Genomic DNA, 24,336 nt, shown 5'->3' with positions numbered 1-24,336 from the left:
CATCCCGGAGGTGCAGGGGCACACTGAAGTTAGTCAACCAATGCTATGGAGAAACTTAACAGATGGGCAACATATTGGGAGAAGATATGTGGAACACGAATATCCAACACTAGAGCAATAACTAAAATTTGAATGCTGTTCTTGCAAATGAATGTAAAAAACACAGGAAACCCAGTGAAAGTGAGCAAGCAGTAAAGGAGCAGTTCGGAGCCGGGGAAGCTCAATATCCAGTATGTACAGAAGGAGGCCCCAAATCTCAGGGTCAGGATATAGCTTAACTGGGAGAATGCTAACCTGGCATTCATGATGCTCAACACTCCACAAGCCAGGCATGGAGCTGCACACATCTTTAATCCTAGAATTTAGGAGAATCAGAAGTTTGAAGCCAGCCTGGGTTACATGAGGCACTATCTCAACAACAGCAAGAACAACAACGATCTCAGGATTAACACAGTAATGGAGAATGCATGGTAAATATATACTTGTCTGGTGTGTGTATGTTACTGGGAATTGAATTTAGGGTCACATACACACTAGGCAAACATTCTACTATTGAGCTATATCCCAGTATGAAGACGGACACTAAAAAGAAATCCCACGCTAGCTCAGAATTGAGTATAAAAAAAGGGTTGTTTAGCCGGGCGGTGGTGGCGCACACCTTTAATCCCAGCACTTGGGAGGCAGAGGCAGGCGGATCTCTGTGAGTTCGGGGCCAGCCTGGTCTACAAGAGCTAGTTCCAGGACAGGTTCCAAAGCTACAGAGAAACCCTGCCTCAGAAAACTGGAAAAAATGGTTATTTATTTAGGGGTAGACTCACAGATCACAGTTCTCTGCTTGAATGGGGAACAGCAAGCGAATTCTGCAGCCGGAAGAGAGAGCAACTATGCTTCACATAGGCATTTATAGTATAAGAGTCCACACCCAAGTGGGTGGGTAACAATATCAAGCAAGAAGCATGTGATAAATGTTTCAATATTTATCCTATCCTAAGGAGTTTAAGTCTTGTATTATAAATAACTTGGCCAAGTCATGAGAGGAAAGTTACTACAACTATCTAGTCTTCAACCCCACTGAAGACCCGAGAAGGGAAATAATACTACTTGAGTAAACAGGAAGTGCAATCAAGCAACTTTCAAAATGTGCAACAAATTACAGAGACAACTGGCTACCTGGGCAATCACCCAAAGTCTTATTTGCAATGTTGGAGCAACCAACTTTGGCTAAGGCCTAGAGTAACTGACAGGTCATTTTCAGAGGAAGGAAAATTTTCAAAACTGTCTTACCCTGTCTTGGCAAGATTTGACAGTCTTTTTATTGTATCCTGCTTGTCCTGTCCAGACATTGTGCATTTTGTCAGTGGTTGATGTATGGACTGTTCCTTGCCCAAAGGCCAGTTTTGCCAAGAAGAAAACAAGCTCCAAGTGGAGTGTCTTCAGTGCTCAACATTCTCTCTGGAATAGATCCGTACTGCTAGGAGCAATCGTGTCTCACTTCAACAGAACCCTAAGTTATTTAAATGCCATATTCTACAGCTCTTTGAAGAGGTTGAAGGTTACCTATCTATGCAGAATACAATCTCTATGTATCTAAAGAACCTGATTAGTCTAACTATAAGTATGATAAACATGAATGACTATTGTCCTATGATTCTCAATACCTATATAACTTAAAGACTAAGACTTCATATTAGAATATTAAACAATCTTTAAGCAACTGTGCAACAAAAGAGGACAATGATCTCAAAATGTAAACAATATATAAGTATCTTGATCAAAAGTAGGAGTGTATATTGCAATATGATAAATATATCCTAAAGTTGTATCAACATACAAAATGTCTTAAGCAGGCTGGAGAGATGGCTCAGAGGTTAAGAGCATTGCCTGCTCTTCCAAAGGTCCCGAGTTCAATTCCCAGCAACCACATGGTGGCTCACAACCATCTGTAATGGGGTCTGGTGCCCTCCTCTGGCCTGCAGGCATACACATAGACAGAATGTTGTATACATAATAAATAAATAAATATTTAAAAAAAAACAAAAACAAAATGTCTTTAGCAGAGGTAGAAGCATGCATACATACAATATGACAAAATAACTTTGCCTAGGTATACAAATATTGTAGATGAAAATAGGAACATATTCAATATAATTTAAGTTTGTATCAATATACAAGAATCTATGCCAATGTAAATTACCTATAAATAATAGCTCACAAGTATTCACTCTATTACTCACTATTATTATTAGTGTGAGTAAGCTTACACTAATCTATTATCCCAACCAATTTCCCTTTTTTTTCAAAGAGATCCCTGAGCCTACATAATTTCCCCCAATCCCCAACCTTATACCAATTATAACCAACTTCTAAATGATGTCCCTAACCCTGAAGACAAACTTTGTTGGGAGAGGGGACATTGTCTTCTAGAATTACTTCCAGCTGTCATGGGGGTGGGAGATGTTCTTTCTATGGGATATTATGAAAGTAAAATGATGGTTAAGTTTCAAGATTACTATCTGGTATAAATGCAAATAGTCTCTGAGTATTCGGTAGGGTTTTTCTGAGGTTCCAATTTGGAGTTCTGGCCAGACCATTGTAAAAAAGTGCACTATATCAGCTAACCAAGTTGGAACCATCTTGAGCAGCTGGTATCTAAACAGGTCTTATAGTAGCGCTATCAGCATCATGACGTCGTATCAACCAGGTGGAGTTGTTGTTGTGGGGCCCCATCTTCTTCCTGGAAACTTCAAAGATTTCTGTAGGAAAATTCATTGCTCATTGTGGAAAACTTAAACATTATTTATATAGACATATATTCAATGAAAGGTACAATAGAGACAAAAATAGGCATGAAGAAAAGTAAATTTTTTTCCAAATTCTTTCTTCTTTCTGTCCCATGGCTCCTGACATGAGACAGAAACTCTAAATTTTTATTTTAACAACATGCTTGGGTTTAGAGAAGGACAGAACCATTGTTCAACTCCAAAGCCAGCTTTGATTTTTAAGTGAGTCATGACTATTATTCTAGTTTATGCTTAGAAATTCTTACCCTCAGATGACCTGTCCTCATAAGTCATAATTCTCTTTGCTTGGTGATCCTATCTGGATAACTATCTTTTCCTCTTTAGGCCTCTAGATGTCCAGGGTCTCTTGACTTTCTGAAGATGAATATTTTTCTTGCAAAGACAAGAACAGAACCCTGCCCAGACCCTTATGAGGTTTCCTTACCACCTGATTGTTGTCACCATCGTGAATGAGCCGTCATTTCTCTTTCTCAAGAGATTTTTCTTTTTCAAGCCAAATCTTTATTAATTTTGATGGTATCCATAACTTTTCTCCTCCTGTTGAAACAAGAGCAAAACCCCTTCCCCAATGTAGCACATCTCCTGGCTTCCATTGTGAGGTCAACACATCCTTGAAAAACACCAGCTGATTTAATTCAGAAGACTTTTCTATTATCCAATGTCTTTCTGCTGCTATTGTCCCTTTCTCATTAGCATTAAGAAAATTCAAGGCTAGTAAAGCACTATGTAATCTATTTCTGGGGTTATTTTTCATCCCTTTCTGTTTGTTTAACATATCCTTTATATTTCAGTTTAATCTTTCTATAACTGCTTGACCTGCAGGATTGTTTGGTATACCTGTAATATGCTTTATATTATAAAAGCAAAAAACTGTTTCATTTTCTTAGAGGCATATGCTGGACCATTATCTGTCTTTATTTGTGCAGGTATACCCATGATGGCCATAACTTCTAATAAATGTGTAGTTACTGAATTGGCCTTTTCTGACCTCAAAGCAGTTACCCATTGAAAACCTGATAACGTGTCAATCGTGTAGTGTACACATTTTAATTTTCCAAATTCTGCAAAGTGGAACACACCCATCTGTCAGATTTCATTTCTTTGAGTACCCTTTGGGTTACTCCCTGCAGGTAGCAGTGTTTGGTTATAGTAAAAACAAGTAGGACATCTCTTTATAATCTCCTTAGCTTGTTGCCATGTAATAGAAAACACTTTCTTTAAAACTTGACTATTGACATGATGTTTCTTATGAAATTCTGAGGCCTTCAACACACTACTAATCAATAATTAATCAATTTCTGCATTACCTTGTGCTAGAGGACCTGGCAGATCCGTGTGGCAGGGAACACGGCAGTGGGGAGGGGGACATGTGTGTGAGCTTGTGAAATTTCCAAGTCCCGGTGGGCACTTAGCTCCACTGTGGTGGGGGTTTTACAAAAAATCACTTAGTCGGTGAAAGCAAGCCAAGCAGGTGGGGGTGGGAGAAGTTCTGGGTTGTGGACCGTTTAGATCTTTTAGACTGGTCTACTTGGTAGGTGTGAAGTTCGGATCCACGTGGACACCAAATGAAGACGGACACTAAAAAGATATCCCACACTAGCTCAGAACTGCGTATAATAAAGGGTTATTTATTTAGGGGTGGACTCACAGATCACAATCCTCTGCTGGAACAGAGAACAGCAACTGAATCCCGCAGGTGGGAACAGCAACCGAATCCCACAGCCGGAAGAGAGAGGGAGTGAAGAGGCCACGCCCAAGTGGACAGGTAACTTAAAGGCTACTGGCTGTAGGAATTCCTACAACACCAGTATTTCTTAGGCTTTTTTATTTTGAGGCTGAGTCCTGTTTAGTTGCCACATCTAAATTGATAGAGAACAATTATAGGCAGGCATGATAAGGAAACAGATGATTGCACAAGGCATTGTTTGAAAGCTATGGCGAGGCTATTTTGGAAGGGTTTTGTGAAATTTAAACACATATGTCTGGGATCTACTAATTTCACTCCTGGCAGAGCTCAGAGGAATCATCACGTGGGTCCACAAGGGCCGACCACAGAGATGTTCATCATAGCAGTGTTTGTAGTATGAGAGGTTGAAAGGAAACTGGGGCCATCATCAGGGGAATGGAGAAATAGAGGGGATGATTAACTTGGAATATCTGGCAGCTGTTGAATGCAATAAGCTAGATTTTCCCACAAGAATATGTTTGGATCTTAAAAACACTACAGAGTGGGCTAGGCATGGTGCCATACACCTGTTATTCAAGCACTCATGTGACTGAGGCAGGAGGATCTTGAGTTGGCTGCAGTCTTGGTGACACAACACGATCCCACCAAAAAAAAAAAAAAAAAAAACAAGAACAAAACAAAATACCACACACTGACCATCCAACCCAAATTCCAAACTTTATGAAAGGAAGCCAAAGAATTAGAATCCATACCAATGTCACTTATGCTGTGTTCATGTGTGCACAGCATTGCACTGTGTGTGTGTGTGTGTGTGTGTATCCACTTGCATGCAGGTGGAGATCAGAGGTCAGTGCTAAGTGTCTTCTTCAGTCTCTCTCTGCCTTACCCGGCAAGAAAGGGTCTCTCTTTTTTTAACCAAAAATTATTATTATTAGTGTCTGTGCATGTGTACGTGCAGGGTGGTGGTGATGACGCCACCGTGCGCATGTGTGGAAGTCAGAAGATAGCTCTGTGTGGCTGGTTTCCTTCTTCTACCTTTATATAGGTTCTGGGCCTGGAATTCAAGTAGCCATGTTTATGCAGCAAGTATAACATGCTTTACAAGTGGAGCCATCTTCCTGGGCTGAGGGTCTCTCACCTACCCTTGCTGATTAGTGGCTACTCTCTGCACCTGCAACCCCAGCTAGAGTTAAAGACATAGGGGACCACACTGGCTTTTTACATGGGTGCTAGAGATCTGAACTCAGGCTGTCACACTTTCGTGGTAGGGGCTTTGCTCCTGGTGCAATCTTCCTGGCACAGCACTGTGCGTTTTATGGACAGGGATGAGTTTTGACTGTAGGGATGGGGCTTGTGGTGTGGAGCAGAATGTCAAGAGAGCCTTGCATGAACCAGTGATGAGGGGACAAATCTGGAGCACAGTCCCAGGGATCACATGATTTGAATTTGGCCGTGGAAGGCTTTGCGAGGTTTTGCAGACAATTTTTTTATCTCTTCTTGAAGTATCTGGCCCCTTCTCAAGGCTCCCCGTCCTCACTCAGGCTGTGCCAAGAACTGGCCTTCTCTTACCCTCCATTACTCACAGCAGAGCCTGCCTGCACAGTTCTTTGACTTGCCCAGCTGCAGGGCAAGCGTCTGCAGAGTCCTGAGTGTGTGTTTGGGACTTGGGCACAGGGCCAGGCTATGAGACCACTCTGAAGGCCAGTCCTGTTTTGTCTTCAAGCTAGAAACTCCTTCAGTCTTTGTGATAGCTCATTCCACCCACTGCTCCCAGGAAGGATAGGGAAACTGAGTCAGAAAACATTCCAAGTGGAAGGAAACAGCATTTATTGAGCCTCTGCATGCTATGCTAAGGTCTTGACTTAATGTTGGGGTCATGACCTCCATTCATCCCCATGACCACCTGTGAGGAGAGTGAAACGGAAATTATTGTACGGATGTGGAAATGGGTAGCGATATCCGAGAACAGGGGCATTCCCTCATATCCATTCCTTTAAAAAAAAAAAAGCAAAAAGCAAAAAACCCGAACAACAACAAAAAACCTCTCAGTTTCTCAGCCTGTGAAATCCAAGAGATGTCTCTGGGCTCTGGAAATGGTCCTGGTTTGAAGTTGAACGGGGCATGCAGAGAGCTGGGGCTTGAAATTGGAAATCTTTTCTGTCTGCCAGTAGGTGGAGCTGCAGAGAACTCTAGGGTCTGGTTCTCTCTAGAGTAAAGCCACCTGCAGGACTTTCCCGGTATTGCAGAAATTTAAGCCCTGGAAATCCATCTGCGGGAACAGAAGGCTAGAAGGCACAGATGGGAATCCAGGATATCTAGGCACTCGCAGGAGGGTGTCCCACAAGCAAGTGTGCAAGACCTGAGGCGGGCAGCGGGGCTACAGGTAGTTGTCTTCCCCCTGGTCGCCCCCGCTTGGGGAGACATCCTCGTAGACATCGTCGTCGTCAGGGGCCAGAGCCTCGATGTCGTGTGTAATGTCCGCCAGCAGCTGGTGGAAGGTCTGTGCCTCAGGCCGCTGGGCCGCCCCGTCGTAGCTGCGCACTGCGGAGGCTGATGTGGAGCTCATGCTGCGCTTGATGCGGCCGAAGCTGTCGGTGAGGATGCCACCCTCGCGGATGCCCACACTCTCTAGGAAGCTCTCGAAGTAGCCAATGTCCTGGTCCGGAATAAAGGGCCTCATCCCTACAGGACACAGGACAAGGTGATTCCCTCATTCAGCTAGCCTGTGGAGTGTCTCTCTCTGGAAGACTGAGTTCAAATCCTGTCTCTGCCAGTGTGGGCTTTACCCAAGATTTTTTTTTTAACCTCATGAAATAGCAAATGACACAAGGCTCCCCACATATTTGCTAGCTTAGTATATTCCTAGAGTTATATTCCCACTTCTTAGCTACACGGCCTTTATTAAATAACTAACTCAAACCTCACTTTCCTCACCTGTAAAAACAGATATTTTTACCTGTTTTGGTGCAAATGTAACAACAAGTTATTTCCCATGCTGAGGCCCATAAACATTGGTTTTGCTCTTGGCCCATTCTAGCTCTTTGATTTTCTTCCTTTACTTTGCTACTCTGAGCCTCAGTTTCTTCACATGAAAATGGGCACAAAGTAAGTGTGATTACTTCCCAGAAGTGGGGACAGTCTGTGAGATCATGCTTGGCTCATAACTGCCAAACCCATCTTGTCTGCTGCCAAAATTATTCCTGTGGTGCTTATGAACCCCTTCCACTAGCTGTGTGACTCTAGACAACTTCCTTTGCCTCTCTGAGGCTGGGCCCACACAGGCGCTGTGTGTGTGTGGTCACAACCTGACCCAGCTTTGCTACCTAAGCTAGCTTTGTTCACGTTAGCTGTTTCTCGGAAATTCCTTTTCCTTTTCAATACTCTTGCTCTCCTTCTCTGAACAAAGTCTCAAGGTCTTAGCCTTAGGAGATGGAAGAACAAAGCCCTCCCAGGTGGTGCTGGGCTAGGGATGCCTGGAGCCAATGGGGTGCTGGGGCTTACCAATGAGAAGGAACTTTCGTCGGTCCCCATAGAGTTTCTGCAGGCCTGCGCAGAAGTCCTGGATAGGCAGCCCCAGGCGATAGTCTCGGAGCAGAATTGCAAACTGCTGGATCTCAGGGGGAGCCAGCTTACTCCGCAGCTGTGGGAGTATTAGGCACCCTTGGAGACCAGTCCCAGAGCACAATACTCAACTCCTGCTGAAAATGCTGGAGTTCTCTCTGGCAGCCTGCCTGGTCCAGTCTGCCTCCACTGGCAGAACATCTGGTCCTTGGCATCTAGGAATGGGATGTATATCCAGCTTCCTGAGCCCCAACTCTTTAGTGACCGTCTCTGTGGTCTGACTCTTGCTTTCCTCCTCTACATTTAGGGTGAGGAGGGAGCCCCCCGACTTGGGGTTGTTAAAAAAAAAATCAAAGACAAAAATGCACAAAAACATGCTTGTGCTGGCCAATGTCAGTCAAGGCTTCTCTAAGCCTGCCTCTCCTAACCACATCTCCCTCCCTGGCCTCTGCGGTCTCACAGACGATTCCTGTAATGCACCATGCATGAGCACTGCCGCCCTACTCACCGTGACCATGTAATCCTGCAACTGCTCGAAGGCCCAGCTGCTGTGGTCGATACTGCTGCAGTGGGAACCGTGGAAAGACGGTGTGGACGCGCCACTGTAACATGCTTCAAATGTGTCCTGGGAGCCATTGCTGCAGAGACAGGAGGAATAGACCCTCACCAACCTCTGTTCCTTTCCCTAGGGCAGGTTAAAGTTGGTTGGGCCTATTTACCAGGGCTCAAGGCCCCTTCCTAGACCTCATCTTGCCCTCCAAGGCCCTTCACGAGGCCCAGCATCATTGAAGCTCTCTCCTGCTTTCAGAACTCTGGTCATACTGCCTTCATTAACCCTTCCCCGGCCTTTGCTCATGCTGTTCCCTGTGCCTAGAATCCTCTCTCCTCCCTACTTTCTCACAGCTCATGTTACAGTCACAGAGCCCCTGAGAGTGTGTTCTGAATCCTTGCTGTTCCTGTGTGGCTACGTTCATTCTCTGCCTTGTCCCTTTTATCCCCGGCTCAACTATCACCAGTTCTGGGAAGCCCTCCTAATTTCCAGGAGGCCCGTTCTCACTCTCCCATAACCCAGGAAGCTGCTCTTCAATGCAGGTTGCCTCCTGTGCTAAATTGTATGGCCCTTGCTTTCTCCTTCTGGAGTTCTTTCTGTAAACCAGGCTGCTTGGCTCATCGTGGAATGTTTTGTTTTGTTTTTGACAGGGTCGCACATGACCTCAACTGGCCTTAAACTCTCTGTGTAGCTGAGATTAGCCTTGGGCTTTCGATCTTCCTGCTTCCACCTCCCAAGTTCTGGGGTTGCAGGCATGAGCTACCAAGCCAGGTTTATACTGTGATGAGGGTTAGAACCAGGGCTTCTGATGTGCTAGGCAAACAGTCTCTCCACTCAGGTACACCTCCAACCCCATGTAGGAAGTTCTCTTTATCAACTGCTTTTAAAATAGGATGTTCACTCTGGGCTCCTGCCTTGCTTGGTTTTTAACTTGTTTCCTAATCACTTTCTATTATTATCTATAGGAAAACATAGCTTCCTGATCAAGAGTGTGTACTCTGTGTGCTTTTTGTTGTTGTTGTTTGTTGGTTTTTTTTTTTTTTTTAATCTCATGCTGCCCAGGTTAGCCTCAGATTCATTATGTAACTGAAGTGGGTTTCAAACTTCTGATGCTCTGACTTCCACCTCCTAAATTCTGGGACCAGAGACCCTACAAGGGTGTAGACTTCTGAGGTCACACCCCAGCCTACTTGTGCTCACAGCCCAGGTCTATGCAGTTTGCAGTCTGTTTGACCCTTGCAATGCTAAACTCTGTTTCCCTAGACCTCAGCTTTTCTGTCTGTAAAATGGGATGATGAAAATTGGTGTCATTGTGAAAATGGCAGGAACTAATATTTGCAAAGCACTTCAGGTCATATGTCCTTTGTAATAGATAACCAGCCACATAGCTGCTAACAAAAGCCAATGGCATGCTTTACAGCATATAGCCAGCTCAGCAAACATGTCATCGTGTGATTTTGCTCCCCTCCGCCAATTCAGGTTGGTTATGGACTAGCCTATGCACACATAGGCATAGGAAGGCAAATGTAGTGCCAATAATAACAATAGTGGGGACAGGGCATATTACTTGCCACCACCAGAGTCCTTAATAACAGGACTTATTACTATAGGTCTGATCGGGACTTCATTAGATCTAAACTTAAAATCCCATATCTTGGGGGAACTCCTTAATCATGAGCAAACTGGGATGGGCAATATTCTTAACAGAATTCTTTTAAAAAATTTTTTGAGTCAGGTTTCATGTATCCCAGGTTGGTCTAGAACTCACTATGTAGCCAGGGTGACCTTGAACTTCTGATTCTCTTGCTTCCACCTTCCCAGTGCAGAGGCTACAGGTGTGCATCATTTTACTATAGTGTTAGGGATTGAACCAGGGCTTTGTGCACAGCTAGGGAAGCAGCACTCTACCAACCGAGCTACGAGCTACAACCCCGGTACCCAGAACGCTGTTTTAGCCTCCATTTTCCTGTCTTGCTTGCAGCTAGTTCTGACCAAGCAGCCAAGTTCTGACTACTAAAGTGTAAGCTAGATGGGACTTGTGTGTGCGTGTGTGTGTGTGTGTGTGTGTGTGTGTGTGTGTGTGTTGCTAGGAATGGAGCCCAAGATCTTTGATATGCTAAGCATCCACAGTGATGCTAAAGAACTTCCTGGCCTCCATCCTCCCTATAGAGGCTCTTGGTGCGTTGTTGCATGGCTGCAGCTACAGCTTAGACCATGAGGTCACTCTGAGGATGGTGAAGAGGAAGCTGTAACCGGAAGACAGGCTCAGGGCCCAGAGGACCAGGAAGCTCTGAACTCTTGTTACAGTTTATATCATTGCAAGCCTACCCGCCTCAGGGTTTTCTATTATACAGAGCCAACACTAAAGTAAACCAATGTTGTTTCCAGCATTAGCTGTAACTTTGGACTCTGCAGGTCACTAAACCTGAAGACCTCTGTGGAACCCAGATCTGAGTTCCGGCATCTCTAAGTCTCTCAGGGTCTATCTGGAGCTCTGCTAACCTCCCACCCTTCACACAAATCAGGGTTCGGTCCCTTTCTCCCCCCTCCCCACCCCGTGCACACTAAAGGACTGGCCCTGTTTGGGTAGGGGCATCCCCCACAAAGGTAATACCCACAAGGAGCTGCAGCAGCTCAAGTCAGCGTCGTAGGCAAACGTCCCATCTGTGCGACAGCTCTCACCTGGGACCACAGACAGAAGAAGTGTCAGAAGTGACATGCAGGGACCAATAGCTTAGGTTCCCCGAAGCCCCAACCTTAGTGGCACCCTGGGATCTAGCTCTGGTCCAGTCCCAACATAGAGTCAGCCTTGGGCAACTGACCTCACTAATCCTCACTGCCCAGCTCATAGCATCTGCCTGTTGGTTGGGATACGGGGAACGGCAGATGAGAGCCAATGGGGAAGTGTTGGCAAATGTGTGTTTAGGTGAGTCAGGACGATTCTGCAAGGGGGAACAGGTTTGGGAGCCTGAAAAGAAAGTAGCATTATTTATGGAGACTGTGCCTCCTCCTCAGTCTGCTCCTCATTTGCCCACGCATGGCCTTCGCATCCCAGCTCACTCGGGGTTACTTGGTCACCCTGACTTCTCAGAGGCTAGTTCCTCATTACAGGTTTTCACAACACTGTCTGTGGTTAGACATTTGTCTCTGTGACTATCCCATGCAAGGTACAGGAAGGCAGGGCCATGCCTCAGTCTGCCCATCATCACTACCTCTTACAGATCACAACTGGGCCCGAGACAGTGAGTGCTTGGTAAATGACTGTTGAATGAATGCATCTGTCGACTACCAAAGAAGTGCGCTCATTCATCCACATGGGATCTGATGAGTTAGCCCAGCTTCCCAGCAGGCACAGCTGCAGGTAGGAGGGTCTTCAGAAGGCCAGTGCCCCAGCTGCTGGAGCTGTACAAACAGAGACCACCCTATAGCAGGCTGTGGAGAGGAGAATTCACTCAATGGCCTCGAGGATAGCACACAGAGAGGCTGCTGTTGCATATAGAAGCTTTGGAACTAGACAGATTGGGTTTAGATTCTAACTCTGACTTACCAACTGTGTGACCTGTGAAAATGTATTGACTCTGACAGTCAGTGTTTTATTTTATTGTAAAACTGGATCCACAGGGCCTCAGAAAGGTTCCTCGTCCCTTTCCTTTCAAGACAGGGCCTCACTATGTAGACCAGGCTGGCCTTGAATGCATCGATGTCTGCCCGCCTCTGCCTCCCAAGTGCTGAGATTAAAGATGTGTACCACCACCATACCTAGATCTTTCTCTTTTTTGAGACAAGGTTTCTGATCCTTATTTTATCAAGATCTGGGGACATTTGGCATATGCCCTCATGTCTAGCTCTGAGAAGTTTTATATTTTTTAATAACACAAAATTATGTATTTTGTGTATATGTGATTGGACTTGAGTTTGTATATGCCATGGCGCCCATATGGAGGTCAGAGGACAACATTTGGGACTCAGTTTCTCCTTCCAGCCTGTAGTCCTGAGGATTGAACTCAGGTTGTCAAGCTTGGCAGCAGGTACCTTCCCCACTGAGTGATGGCTCAATCTCACCAGCCCAGGCTCTGAGTGGTTTTCATTTATCCAAAGACTACCTGTCTATCTCTGCGGTGTGCCCAGTCCAGTGCTAGGTGAATGAAGCAAGTAGGTTGCTATGAAGATTCAAGAAGACTTGGCACCTTGCTATTGTGCTTGGCACATCATTGGCACTCAATGAATGCCCCTGTTAGTCTCACTTTTGTTCCAGTCCTTGATTGCATACATGAACTAATCCAGACATGACAATCTAGGAGCCTCATGGAGTGAGATGGCTCTGTTAGCCCACAGTGCACGAGCTGAACTCTCTGCAAAGCAGGGACACTCAAAACAAGTGAGAAGTTTCAGGTGCCCAAGTTCAAACTCATCCCAGACTTAACAACAACCTGATCATCTCTTAAGAGGTCATCATGAAGATGGACGTTCTTTTAAGTGGACCCCTAGAACAGGGGCACAGCTCAGAACCCCTAAGAGCCTTTATCAGCCCTGACTCAGGACATCCAGCCTTTCCCGGTGCTTTGTGTGAGTTTGGATACTCACTGCAGCTGGAGAGCCATGGCCGCTTAGGCGTGGGTCTGTAGTGGTAGCCGGCCCGGTCTACACACTCGATGCTCTGGTCCCCATAGATGATCTGGAAGACTTGACAGATGAGTGCACAGGACTCCTCAGCAGCATCCTGGTCCAGGGGAGGAAGAGAGCTCAGCTCTTACCCACTATCAGGGCAGCCCTGTTTCCCCAGAGGCAGTGTGAGCCAGCGCTGAGACACACACCCCCCCCCACTCCCTTAAGTCAATTCAAGACATTTTCCCCCCCAAATTATATGGCTCCTCTCTTGTTCTTATGACCCTTCTATGGAACTCAAAGGCGACTCTGACTCCTCTACCATTAAGGTACATTTCAGATTTCCAGGGGATTCATGGCCTATCATGAAATTTATCTAACATAAGGTTTGTTTAATTTACTGTAAGGGGCAGCAGCTGAAGTCCCGGGTGGAGATGGGACATTTCAAAGAATCAAAATCTTAGGCTCAGTGCTGTTAACCATTACCAGACACAGTATACAGCTATGGGCTGCCTGGTACCCAGTGCAATAATGGAAGCAATGCAATAATAGTAGTCTCATGATTGAAAAAGATCATGCTTATGAATATACTGCCTCTAAAAAAGCCTAAGGAAAAAAACTAAAATGTAATTCAGGATGGGTATCTATGGTCATAGCAGGTACTGATATTAATACCAAGGTCAAAACTGACCATGACCCTTGAGTAAACAGGTTAGATAGGAACCCTGTTTTATAGTTAATGCTGGCATCGGGAGTTTTAGCTCTGATTGGTGTGCTTGGGACCGCTGTGCCTCAGACAGGAGGCCAGAAGCTCAGGCCCCTGGGAAGCAACTCATTTACTTATTCATTCCACCACCAGGCCAGGACCGAAGCCTTAAAGCCCACACGGTAGAGGGGGATAGCTAAGGCACATTGTTGCCTGTCTGGGACCCAATTTGAAGGCCCTTGGTTCTATTGACCTTTTCTTCTCCTTATTTCATTTTAACAGCACAAACTAAGTTTTCCTGTTGAAACAGGGTCTCTTCCTCCCTTCCCTATCGCTTCCTAACAGAGAGCCTGCATGACCCATCTGATCCTAGATTTACTGTATATGTGTCTGTGTGTCTGTCCTTTTTCAAGTCACCATCACCCTAGTCAAGTCTCCAGGATGAAGCTGTGTGGGAGGGAGGCAACAGAGTACGGAATTAGAAAGGGCTGAGCCAAAGGGGTGGAGCATGACATCATTGGCCCAGCAAGAGCCGGTGGGTATGGGCGGGGCGGCGCATAGGATTTGAATATATTTAAAAACAAGGCCAGTGGGATTTATTGACAGAGTAGATTGAGTGTGTATGAGAGAAAGAGAGAGACAGAGAGAGACAGACACAGAGAGAGAAAGACAGATTGACCAAGGCCCCCTGCAAGGTTTCAGCCCGAGCCACCAAGGACGGAGCTACCATTTAATGAGACAAGGGGACGAAGGTGCTTTCAGGTTTGGGAGGAGACTGGGAACTCAATGTGGGTCAAATTCATGCTGCAATGACAAGCAGACCCTGGAAAAGACAGGCTGAGTGGAGATTTGGTTAGAGATGAATTTTAGGGTGTTCTTCGGGTTTTAGAAGGCAGCAGGGTCTAAATCACCTAGAAACAAGTGTGGATAAGGGGGAGCAGATTGAGGATAGCATCTGGACAACCCCCACTTTAAGAGGCTGGAGAGAAAAGGACGTACCAGCTTCCAAGAAGGCGCTTGGGGTAGGAGTGGGGGAAACTAGAGGAGAGCCAGATGCCAAGTGAGAAGGTATCTCAGCGTGGGGACCTGAGCCACTGTGCTGCCAGGGACCGGCCACCTCTCCCTGCAGACAGGCACACTCATTGTCCAGAGAGGGTCCAGGGTCCTGGGGCAGAGGAAATGTTTGCAAGGCTCAGGGCTTGAAAGCGCCTGCTCGACTGGGTAGTCCTTAAGGGAGAACACCCAGTGGCTTGCTCACCTCCTTACACGCAACGTCTAGCCCAGTGTGGAGCACACAGCTGGGCTCAATAAATACCATGAAGTCAGCCAAGCAGTGGTGGTGAAAGCCTCAGGAGGCAGAGGCAGGCCAGTTTCTGTGAGTTCGAGGCCAGCCTGGTATACTGAGATACAGAGCGAGTTCCAGGACAGCCAGGGCTACACAGAGAAGCCCTGTCTTGAAAAACAAACCCCCACCCCCCCACACACGTATATTCAAGTGCGTGAGAGCAAGGGTGAATGGGGACAGAGAGGTGACAGGCAGGGCAGGCAAGAATGATGGTATGGCTTCTGCCTTGGGTGGCCACCTTAGTTACCAACAGTAAGGCTTTGAACTTTCTGCGTTCGAATCTTGAAGTCATCTACTTTCTACAGGACCTAAACTTTGAGCCTGTATCCTTCCCTAAGGAATGGAAACAGGTGTATTTGCCCTAGGGGCTGCTGTGGGGATTAAGTGTTAGTGGTGTCCCATGCCTGTCTTGAGTGGGTATTTCACTTGTGGGTGTTGTGATTAGTGTGATTTTGACTGTTAGGGTATGGTAGTGCCAACACTGCCTCGCGCTCACCCTGTTGGCCACAGCAAGGATGACCAGGTTGCAGTAGGCGTCGGGGCTGGGGTTTTGGGGATCCAGCGGGTTGGGGCCGGGATGGCGTCGCTCCCAGCTGCCGCCTACGCCGCTACCCGCCTGCCGCCGCTCCCAGCTGCCGCCCGGCTTGCCCGCGCCGCCGCCCGCGTGCCGCCGCTCCCAGCTACCGCTGAACGTCTGTCGCCGCTCCCAGCTGCCTGATGCCCGAGCTCCGGCGCGCTGCCGCTCCAGGCTGCCGCCACCGCCCGCCGCCCGGGCCTCGGCGCCGGCGCCCCCGCCCCACGCCATGCGCCAGTCCAGGCTGCAGATGGTGTGGCGCCGCTCCGCTGTGCCCACCCGCCGCTTTTCGGGCGCGGCGCCGGGAGGGCCCGGATCGCGCCCCGAACCTCCGGGGCTGGGGTCCACGCCCGCAGGCACTGGGTCCACACCCAGACCTAGGGGAGGCAGGACATGGGAGGTCAGCAGCAGGAGACTGCGGCCTTCGGAGACCACCTGGAGGGCCGCCGCACAGTTTTGGGGTCCCTGCTCTAAGGCTCCGCCCGGCACTAGTGCCCGGGAGCTGACTTCGTGACTTTCTGGACCCGCCCTGGGTCTATGACTCCGCCTCCAGCCTTGGCTCCGTCCCAGACCTCCGGGTGGCGTTAGCGTAGTCGTCTTCCCCTTCACCCCCATCCCCGCTCCCCCTACACACCCTAGTGCTCTTTCTCTTAGACCTACTTTCTGAGTTGAAGGTGGTGATCCAAGTTGTCCTTTCTCCGTACACTTCATTTGAGTGGTGACCTTGGTCTAAGCATTCCCGCCTTCCTATGCGACTTTCCCTGCTATCTTCAGTTCCTCCCCGCAGACTGCTGACTGAAATAGCCTACAAGTCCAGAATTCTCCCCAAGCCCGTGGGTGCCCCCTACTGTCAGAACCGAGGGGTGATGTGTTTTATGACCCCCTTTAAATTGAACTCTACTAAGGTAGTCCTGTGTTGAACTCGGGACTTCAACTTCTCCGCCCTACCCAATCTCCTTAATCTGGTCAGACTGCCCAACCATCATCTTCAGTCCCTGGCTCTCTGATCTTGCCTATGGTTTCTTTTGCCGTCCCTTAGTCTCAGAATAGTGCTCAGGTTTTCTGCCATCCCTCTCCCAGCCTCGAACCCATCCTTGGTGCCCTTCACTCAATGATCCCAGCACTGCAGGTTGGCCTCCCACTCCCCTCCCCGCACCTCACCAGTCTTAAGCACTAGCAGGTGCAGCGCGTCGTCCTGCAAGTAGGAGGCAGCGGCGATCTCGTGCGTGGGGATGCGCAGGATGAGCTCCTCGTTGTCCCGCCAGGTGAGCAGCAGGCAGCGGGCCGACAGGCTCAGGATGCTGTCCTGCTCCGGTGTGGTCTTCAGAGGCAACTCCTTCAGTTGCTGCGGGGTGGGTCGGATCACCTGAGCCCCCAGGGACTAGGGTAAGGGAAGGGGACGCTGCCCTCCTCCCTCCTCCGCAGAGCCTCACCCTGGCGGTGTCTAGTAGCTGCAGGAGTTCATCTCTGCTGGAGGGGTTCAGTGAGGAAGTCACCCAGGTGAGGTGGCCCAGGAACTGGATGGGAAATGGGAGGTCACCGTGAAGCCTTGGAAGATTCTAGCCTCCTTGTTAATGCAGGGCAGGCTGAAATCTCAATGATACAACCAGTGTGAGGGCTAATTTTGGTTGTCACCTTGACTACATATGGAATCAACTCAAAGCCAAGCAGCAGGGCACTCCTATGAAGGGTTTTCTTGATTGTTTCATTTGAAGTCAGAGACCATCTTAAATCTGGGCCACACTTGGTGGCAGCTCTCTCTCTCTCTCTCTCTCTCTCTCTCTCTCTCTCTCTCTCTCTCTCTCTCTCTCTCTCTCTCTCTCTCTTTCCTCTAAAAAAACCTGGGCTAATAATCCAGTTCTAATATATATATATATATATATATATATATATATATATATATATATATATAATTTCCCCCATTCATTCACCTTTGCTTTAAGGATTAAAAGACTCAACACAGTATAGTTAACTAAAAGTCTGGTCCACTATTATAGCTAGAAAGGGTAAGGCTGGCCAGATTGTAGTGGAGCGTGCTTGTAATCCAGCACTTGGGAGGTAGAAGCAGGAAGTTTAAGTGTCCAGGGTCATCTTTGGGTACATAGCAAGTTCAAGATCTCCCTGGTGACATCAGATTCTGTAGGGTAGGGAGAAGGTTTGACTGATTACATGTGCCAAAGCCCACTTCCAACAGCTAGCTCATATTCACTAACACATGGCCAATCACTCTACGAGGTTCTGCAGGAAACAAAAAGTGTTCCCCGCCCCGCCCCACTGCCATGCTGACGATCAGGTTTAGAGCTTCTTTACCTGCTAGGCCAGACTGTCATTTTTTTGTGTGTGTTTATGTGTGTGCATATTCCTGTGAGTGAGTGAAGGCATATGCCACAGCACCTGTGTGGATGTCAGGGGATAAGCTCTTGTCTTCCACATTGTCGGAGGCGGTGTGTGTGTGTGTGTGTGTGTGTGTGTGTGTGTTTTATACTTCACATGCCAGAAGAGCTGGCTCCTCAGCTTCCAGGGATTCTCCACCTCCCCCTACCATCTTGACTGTGTGTGTGTGTGTGTTTTTAGGGTCATAGGTGAATGTTTTGTGTGCATCTGACTTTATAAGAGTTTGGGGATTAGTATTTTGGTCCTCAGATTTGCCAGCAAGCACTTTACCCATTGAACCATTCCCTTCTCCACATCTGCCCCAGGCTCTACTATTAAATCTCGAAGGAACCCTGGGAATTGTCTTGCTCAGTGACTCTCCCTACTCCATGCGTTATTAATCCTTTTTTTTAAATATATTTATTTATTTATTATGTATACAATATTCTCTCTGCCTGAAGACCAGAACAGGGCACCAGACCTGATTACAGATGGTTGTGAGCCACCATGTGGTTGCTGGGAATTGAACTCAGGACCTTTGGAAGAGCAGGCAATGCTCTTAACCACTGAGCCATTTCTCCAGCCCCGTTATTAATCCTTTTAACAACCTCATTGCAGATTAAATGGAAAGGAGCATTGAATTAATATATTATTTCTTTTTCTAGAAAAATGATGTTCTCTTGCCAGGGGGGTGGTATTGTAGCACTCAGGAGGCAGAGGCAGGTGGATCTCTGTGAGTTTGAGGCCAGCCTGGTCTTCAGAGTAAGTTCCAGAACAGCCAGGGCTTCACAGAAAGACCCTGTCTCAATCAAACAAACAATAAAAGTAATAAAAAGCTTTATTGTGGGAGTAGCCAACCAATGACTGCTCTAACTTGAGGCCCACAGCACAAAAGGGAGCCCATGCCCAATACTGCCTGGATGACCGGGAACCTGAAACTGGATAGTTCAGGGACCTGGGCCTGGGGTAGAACAAAACAGGACTGACAAAAAAAAGTCAATTGATTCCTGACACTATTCTGCTATACTCATAGATCAGTGTCGTGTCCAGTTGTGATCAGAGAGGCATCCTCTGGCAGGTGATGGAAAAAATGCTGAGACTCACAACAGAACTTGAGGCAGAGCTTGGGAAACCCCATTAGAAGAGAGAAAGAAAGAATTGTAGGAGCCAGAGGGGGCAAGACCACTATGAGACCATAACCCACAGAATCAACTACCTAAGGTTCATAGGGCCCACAGAGACTGAAGCAACGATCACGGAGCCTCCATGGGTTAACCCCAGGCCTTCTGCATGCATGCTGTGGTTGGTTAGGCTGGGATTTTTGTGGGACTCCTAACAGTGGGAGTGGGTGGGGGCATCTCTGGCTCTTTTGCTTGCTTTTGGGGACTGTTTACTCGTTCTGTGTTGCCTCGTCCAGCCTTGACATGAGGGTTTGTCTTACTATCTAGAGTAAGTGCATCTTGCTATCCTTTGTTTGTTTGGTATCCCTGGGAGGCCTATTCTTTTCTGAAGGGAAACAGAGGGGCAGTGGATCTGGGGGAGAGGAGAAGTGATGGTGGGGAACTGGGGGGTTGGGAGAAGGGGAGGTTCTGAATAGGATGTATTGTACAAGAGAAGAATAAATAAAAAGAAAAAACGATGCTCTCGGTCAATATGTGAGTTCCCCATTAATTCTTAGTTATAGTGACATTATCATTTAAATGTTATTATTCAGTATAAAAATTAACATTTTATTACTTTAATTGCAGTCTTCTGGGATAATCTCACCACTCACATTTTTTTCTTTTTATTCTGCAAATTTTCAGTCCTTGGTTTTTAAAACATATTCATTTCTGGCTTTTTTCTATTTATAGGGTTGCCAGATAAAATATAAGATGTCAGTTAAACAACAATTTTGTTTTTAGGATTTTTTTATACCTTTTGTTCCATTTAACATTTGGAGCATATTTATGTTAAAACAAATAATTACTGCTCATCTGCAATTAAAATTGGATCAGGCAGCCTGTTTGTTAAATGCCCGAACCCTACCTCACACCAATCTTTGGCTGATGAGAACCTGTTTCCCTCCCCAGTGCTCCTTCGTGATAGTTCTAAAAGACAATGAAAGCTTTTGAGTAGTAGGAAAGTCCTCTACTGTGACTTCTCCCCCTACCCCACCTCCAGCCCTGCCTCCTGCACTGGGCAGGCAGCCTGGGGCCTCCAAAATGCCAGGCGAGTGCCCTACCACCGAACCACACACCCAGCTTCTCCCTTGCCTTTAACTTGGACACTGAGTAGTGGAGACTTCAGACAAAAATCTCATGAGTAGGCTGAGCTTTTGGGGACACAGCACAGTTTCCCACGCAGCTCCCTGTGGGGGTAGGTTCTGAGCCCCACGCTGGGGCAGGAATGCTGGGGGAACCGTGGGTAGGTGTCACCTGCTGAAGATATGCAGCCTGTGACCGTGAGGTAGGGGGCTGCTCCCCAAGAGCCTCAGCTTCCTTCATGTGAAACAGGGTGTGTCAGGGGTTGGTGAGGCTCCAGGGTCCCCCCACCTTCTCATGCTCACCTTGACCTCTTTCTCCAGGTAGTCACACAGCAGAATGTGGGGGTCGATGAGGTAGTCGGGAGGATAAAGAGGCATAGAATGCAGGGGCCTGCGACAGACATTGCTCCTGAAGGCAGCCTGGCGTGCAGCCTTTGGGAACACCAGCCTTCGGATGGGGGACACAAAGCCCTGGGGGAGACAGGAGAGTCCCAGTGACAACAGCGCTGGCTTTACTGAGCACGCGTGAGCTCAGTTCTACTTCTACAACCTAAGTTAATCCTCCTAAACCTGCAGGAGCAGCAGCCCTGCGGCTCCTCTTTCCCAGCTGGAGCAGCGAAGCCCTATAACGAGAGCTAGAGTACCAGCTGGTGACGGTCCAGGTAGGCATCCCAGTTCCCAAACATTCCGGGGAGGGTGATGTTCCTGCCAGCCAGATTCAAAGAGCCGCCAAGGCCGGCGGCGCTAACTGGGGGAACGTCTAGGCATTTGTTAAGCTATCGCATGTTCGTGAGTTAGAAATAAGCAATCAGTAAGTGGAAGTATAATCCAAAGGCACCAGTATAAAAAGACCCAGGATGGATCAAGGCTACAGGTGCAGATTCCAGGGCACAGCCCAACCTAGCAGTGCCCAAAGCTCAGAGAATTTGTAAGCCTTGCTCCAGAGTTGCCATTCTAGATGGGCATTCCTGGACCACCAGCAGTAAAACCTGGGAATCTGAGAAATGCTGCTTCCCGGTCCCATCCTAGACTTACTGAATCTGAAGCCCCAGGGGCTCCCCTCCCTGGTAGCATTCTAGAACTGTCTTGGCAGTTCCTATAGCTCTGGGTCCTGGGACTACATATGCCCCAGCCAAGCAAATCACAAATTCTGGTAGCATGTGTCGCATGTTGCTTAGCTTCTCCACACAAGACAAATACAAACAAGAGAAGCCGCCACCTAGGGATGTGCATTCAAGATTACATATTCATTTGACAAATATTCATTTGTGCCTGTGCTAGGTGCCAGGTGCTGGGATTTGGGAAACACTAGACCCCAGTTTTGCTTCCAGGGTCATGACAAGTGGCCTAAACTAGTACATGCCAGACTTGACTGTGCTTGAGAATTCTGATTCAGTGTGTGTGTGTGTGTGTGTGTGTGTGTGTGTGTGTGTGTGTGTGTGTACAGGTCACGCTCACACCTGTGAAGGTCATAGGACGACCTCAGGTGTTACTGAGAGCTGTCCACCAAGCAGGTCAGGTAGGTTGGCTACTGAGCTGCAGTGATCTGCTGTCTCTGTCCCCTACACTGGGATTACAAGCGTATGCCACTACTCTGGCTTTCTTTCTTTCTTTCTTTTTTTAATATGGGTTTGGGTCTCCATGAGTGTGCAGCAAGCACTTCTCCCCAGCTCACATGTTGCCCTTTGACCCATGTGTCAGAACCTGGAACGAGACTCCATGGTCTCTCAGTGATTCTGACAATACCACCACTCAAGTCTCCGAGGGACCATCATGGAGTCTGCAGTAGTGTTTGGAAACTCTGAGAAATGAGAGCCAGAGATCCGAGAAGCAGAGGACACAGCTAAGTAAGACCCCAGAGACTTCAGAAGCGGAGGGAGAGGAATTAGAGGGCACTGAGAGCCATGCATCTATCATGGCTGGATTATGAGAGACAAGTCATGAGAGCCTTCAGAGCTCGTTAGAAGTAGGATGCTGTCCTGTACCCATGAGTGGTGTGTGTGTGTGTGTCCGTCCGTCCGTCCGTCTGTCTGTCTGTCTGTCTGTCTGTCTGTCTTTGCCCCAAGTGGTCCAGTCCCACCTTCCACCCCCATCTTACTATCCAGCACTCCTTGCCCCCATCTTTCAGCTGCTCAGTTTTTCTAATTCCTACCATGGATGGAGCATGCTATTCCTTAGCCCCACACACTCTTTTCAACTTGCTTTTCTTGTATCCATCAGCCCATATGCCCAACTCAGCAATCTAAGACTGGATACCCTAACGCCGCATCTTCCAGCACCAAGCACAGCAGCTTTGCGGAACATTTACGTTAGTTCTGTTTGTCACCTTGAAAAAAAGTAATCGTTGTTTCCCTCATCAGACTGTGAGCTCCCAGAAGCGGAGACCTTATTTGACATTGCTTATCATTGACATCCCTACACGAGGCACAGTTCGTAGCACAGAACAGGTGTTCAGTAAGCATCTTATCAAAAGAATAGGCCTAGCACTCAGGAGCCTGAAGCGGGAGAGTTGCTGTGAGTTTGAGGCTGGCCTGGGCTACGTAGTGAGTTCGAGATCATCCTGGGTTACAAGGCTAGAGCCTGTCTCATAAATCAATACATAGACCCAAGAGAAGACGTGTGTATGTTGGCCCCAGTGACTCACATGGGCTATATGTGTCCATACTGGGTGGGATAAAATACACAACTACCTCTGAACTGTGTGCCCCCCTACCGTCTTTGCACTTAAAATTCTTATTATCAGTTTGCAGTTTTGGGTACCAAACCTGGGGTCTTATGCATGTTAGGCAAGTGTTTGACCATGGAGAGACACCCCCAGCCCACTTTCACAATTTTGAGACAGGCTCTTACTAAGTTATCCCATACCAACCTTAAACTTGCAATCCTCCTGCCTCAGTCTCCAGATAGCTGGGATTATAGGCCTGTGCATCATATCAGCCTCATGGGAGTACCTTATAAAACATTCTGAACTGGGTTTCTTGGGTGAAGAGGGCTCTGGGAGTATGGGGATGGAGTGGAGTTGGGATAATAACATATAGCAAAATGACTCAAATTCAGGAAAAGAGGAAGATGGGGAGGGGACTTGATTTGGGCTGAGAGGTAAGTTCCTACACCAAGGTGGGAGATAACCAGGGAGCAGGTGGGAGGCCCCAGCCTGGCTGGGCAATCTGCCAGCCCATAATCACCTTGGCTGGGCCTTTCTGTCTGGGAGAGCAGGGAATGATTCTGCTGGGTGTCTGTCTGTCTGTCACGCTCTTTGAAAAGCAGTAGGAAGCTACCCCCAGGATGTCCAGAAAGCAGGTTTCCCAGAAAGACCCTGTCTGTCTCTCAGGACAATATGGCAGAGGCCACTAAGAGTAAAGCTTAGAACGGGGTCCAGATGTCTGGCTGCCAGGGACAGAAAGTCAGATCCTTCCAAAGGAGACAGAAGGTCCCTCTGGTGCCTTTGCCACCTCCGTGCCGGCTCCTCTCTCTACCCCAGCTTCAGGAAAATTTCTCAACCCTGTCCCTCGCAAACTCCCACCTACCTTCTTCCCCTTCTTGGCTTCATATTCCATGGTGAAACGGTTCCTCTGGTCCTGCCACCCTCCTGGCCACCCCTGCCAGACCCCCCTTGCTTCCTTTGTTCTTTTTCCTGCCTGGTCGGAAACTCCACCAGCACCAGAGTTCCTGCCCCTCCCATCTGACGGTGGGGGCTGGGGTAGGTGGAGAACACTGCCTTGGGTCCCTATAACTAAGGATGGGAGACAAAGGTGGTATCCAAGGGCTTGGCAGTGGGAGCAGACTGAGGAAATTCCCCCACGCTGGAGATCACCTTGGATCATCCCGTCTGCCACCAACTTTGCTGGATGACTTTGAAACCTGCTGCTACTTCTCTGTTTACAGCAAG

The 24,336-nt window shown here is 47.7% G+C and overlaps 1 protein-coding gene across 1 annotated transcript; it reads right to left on the bottom strand.

Moving 5' to 3' along the window:
• Nucleotides 1-6,491: 6,491 nt before the first annotated feature.
• Ccm2l (CCM2 like scaffold protein) lies at nt 6,492-24,044 on the bottom strand. The gene is made up of 10 exons (XM_038330746.1): nt 23,975-24,044; nt 20,751-20,918; nt 17,263-17,346; nt 16,991-17,174; nt 15,752-16,206; nt 13,184-13,319; nt 11,218-11,281; nt 8,558-8,687; nt 7,990-8,128; nt 6,492-7,170 (listed from the first exon to the last, which is right to left on the bottom strand). Exons 1-10 carry the CDS (start codon nt 24,002-24,004, stop codon nt 6,866-6,868), a joined length of 1,695 nt encoding a protein of 564 aa, XP_038186674.1. The 5' UTR covers nt 24,005-24,044; the 3' UTR covers nt 6,492-6,865.
• Between the last annotated feature and the right edge of the window lie 292 nt (nt 24,045-24,336).

The sequence above is a fragment of the Arvicola amphibius genome, chromosome 5 (assembly GCF_903992535.2).
Source record: "Arvicola amphibius chromosome 5, mArvAmp1.2, whole genome shotgun sequence".
Classification (NCBI taxonomy): Eukaryota; Metazoa; Chordata; class Mammalia; order Rodentia; family Cricetidae; genus Arvicola; species Arvicola amphibius.
The sequence above is the reverse complement of the archived record's forward strand: the minus strand, read 5'-3'. Positions and strand labels throughout refer to the sequence as shown.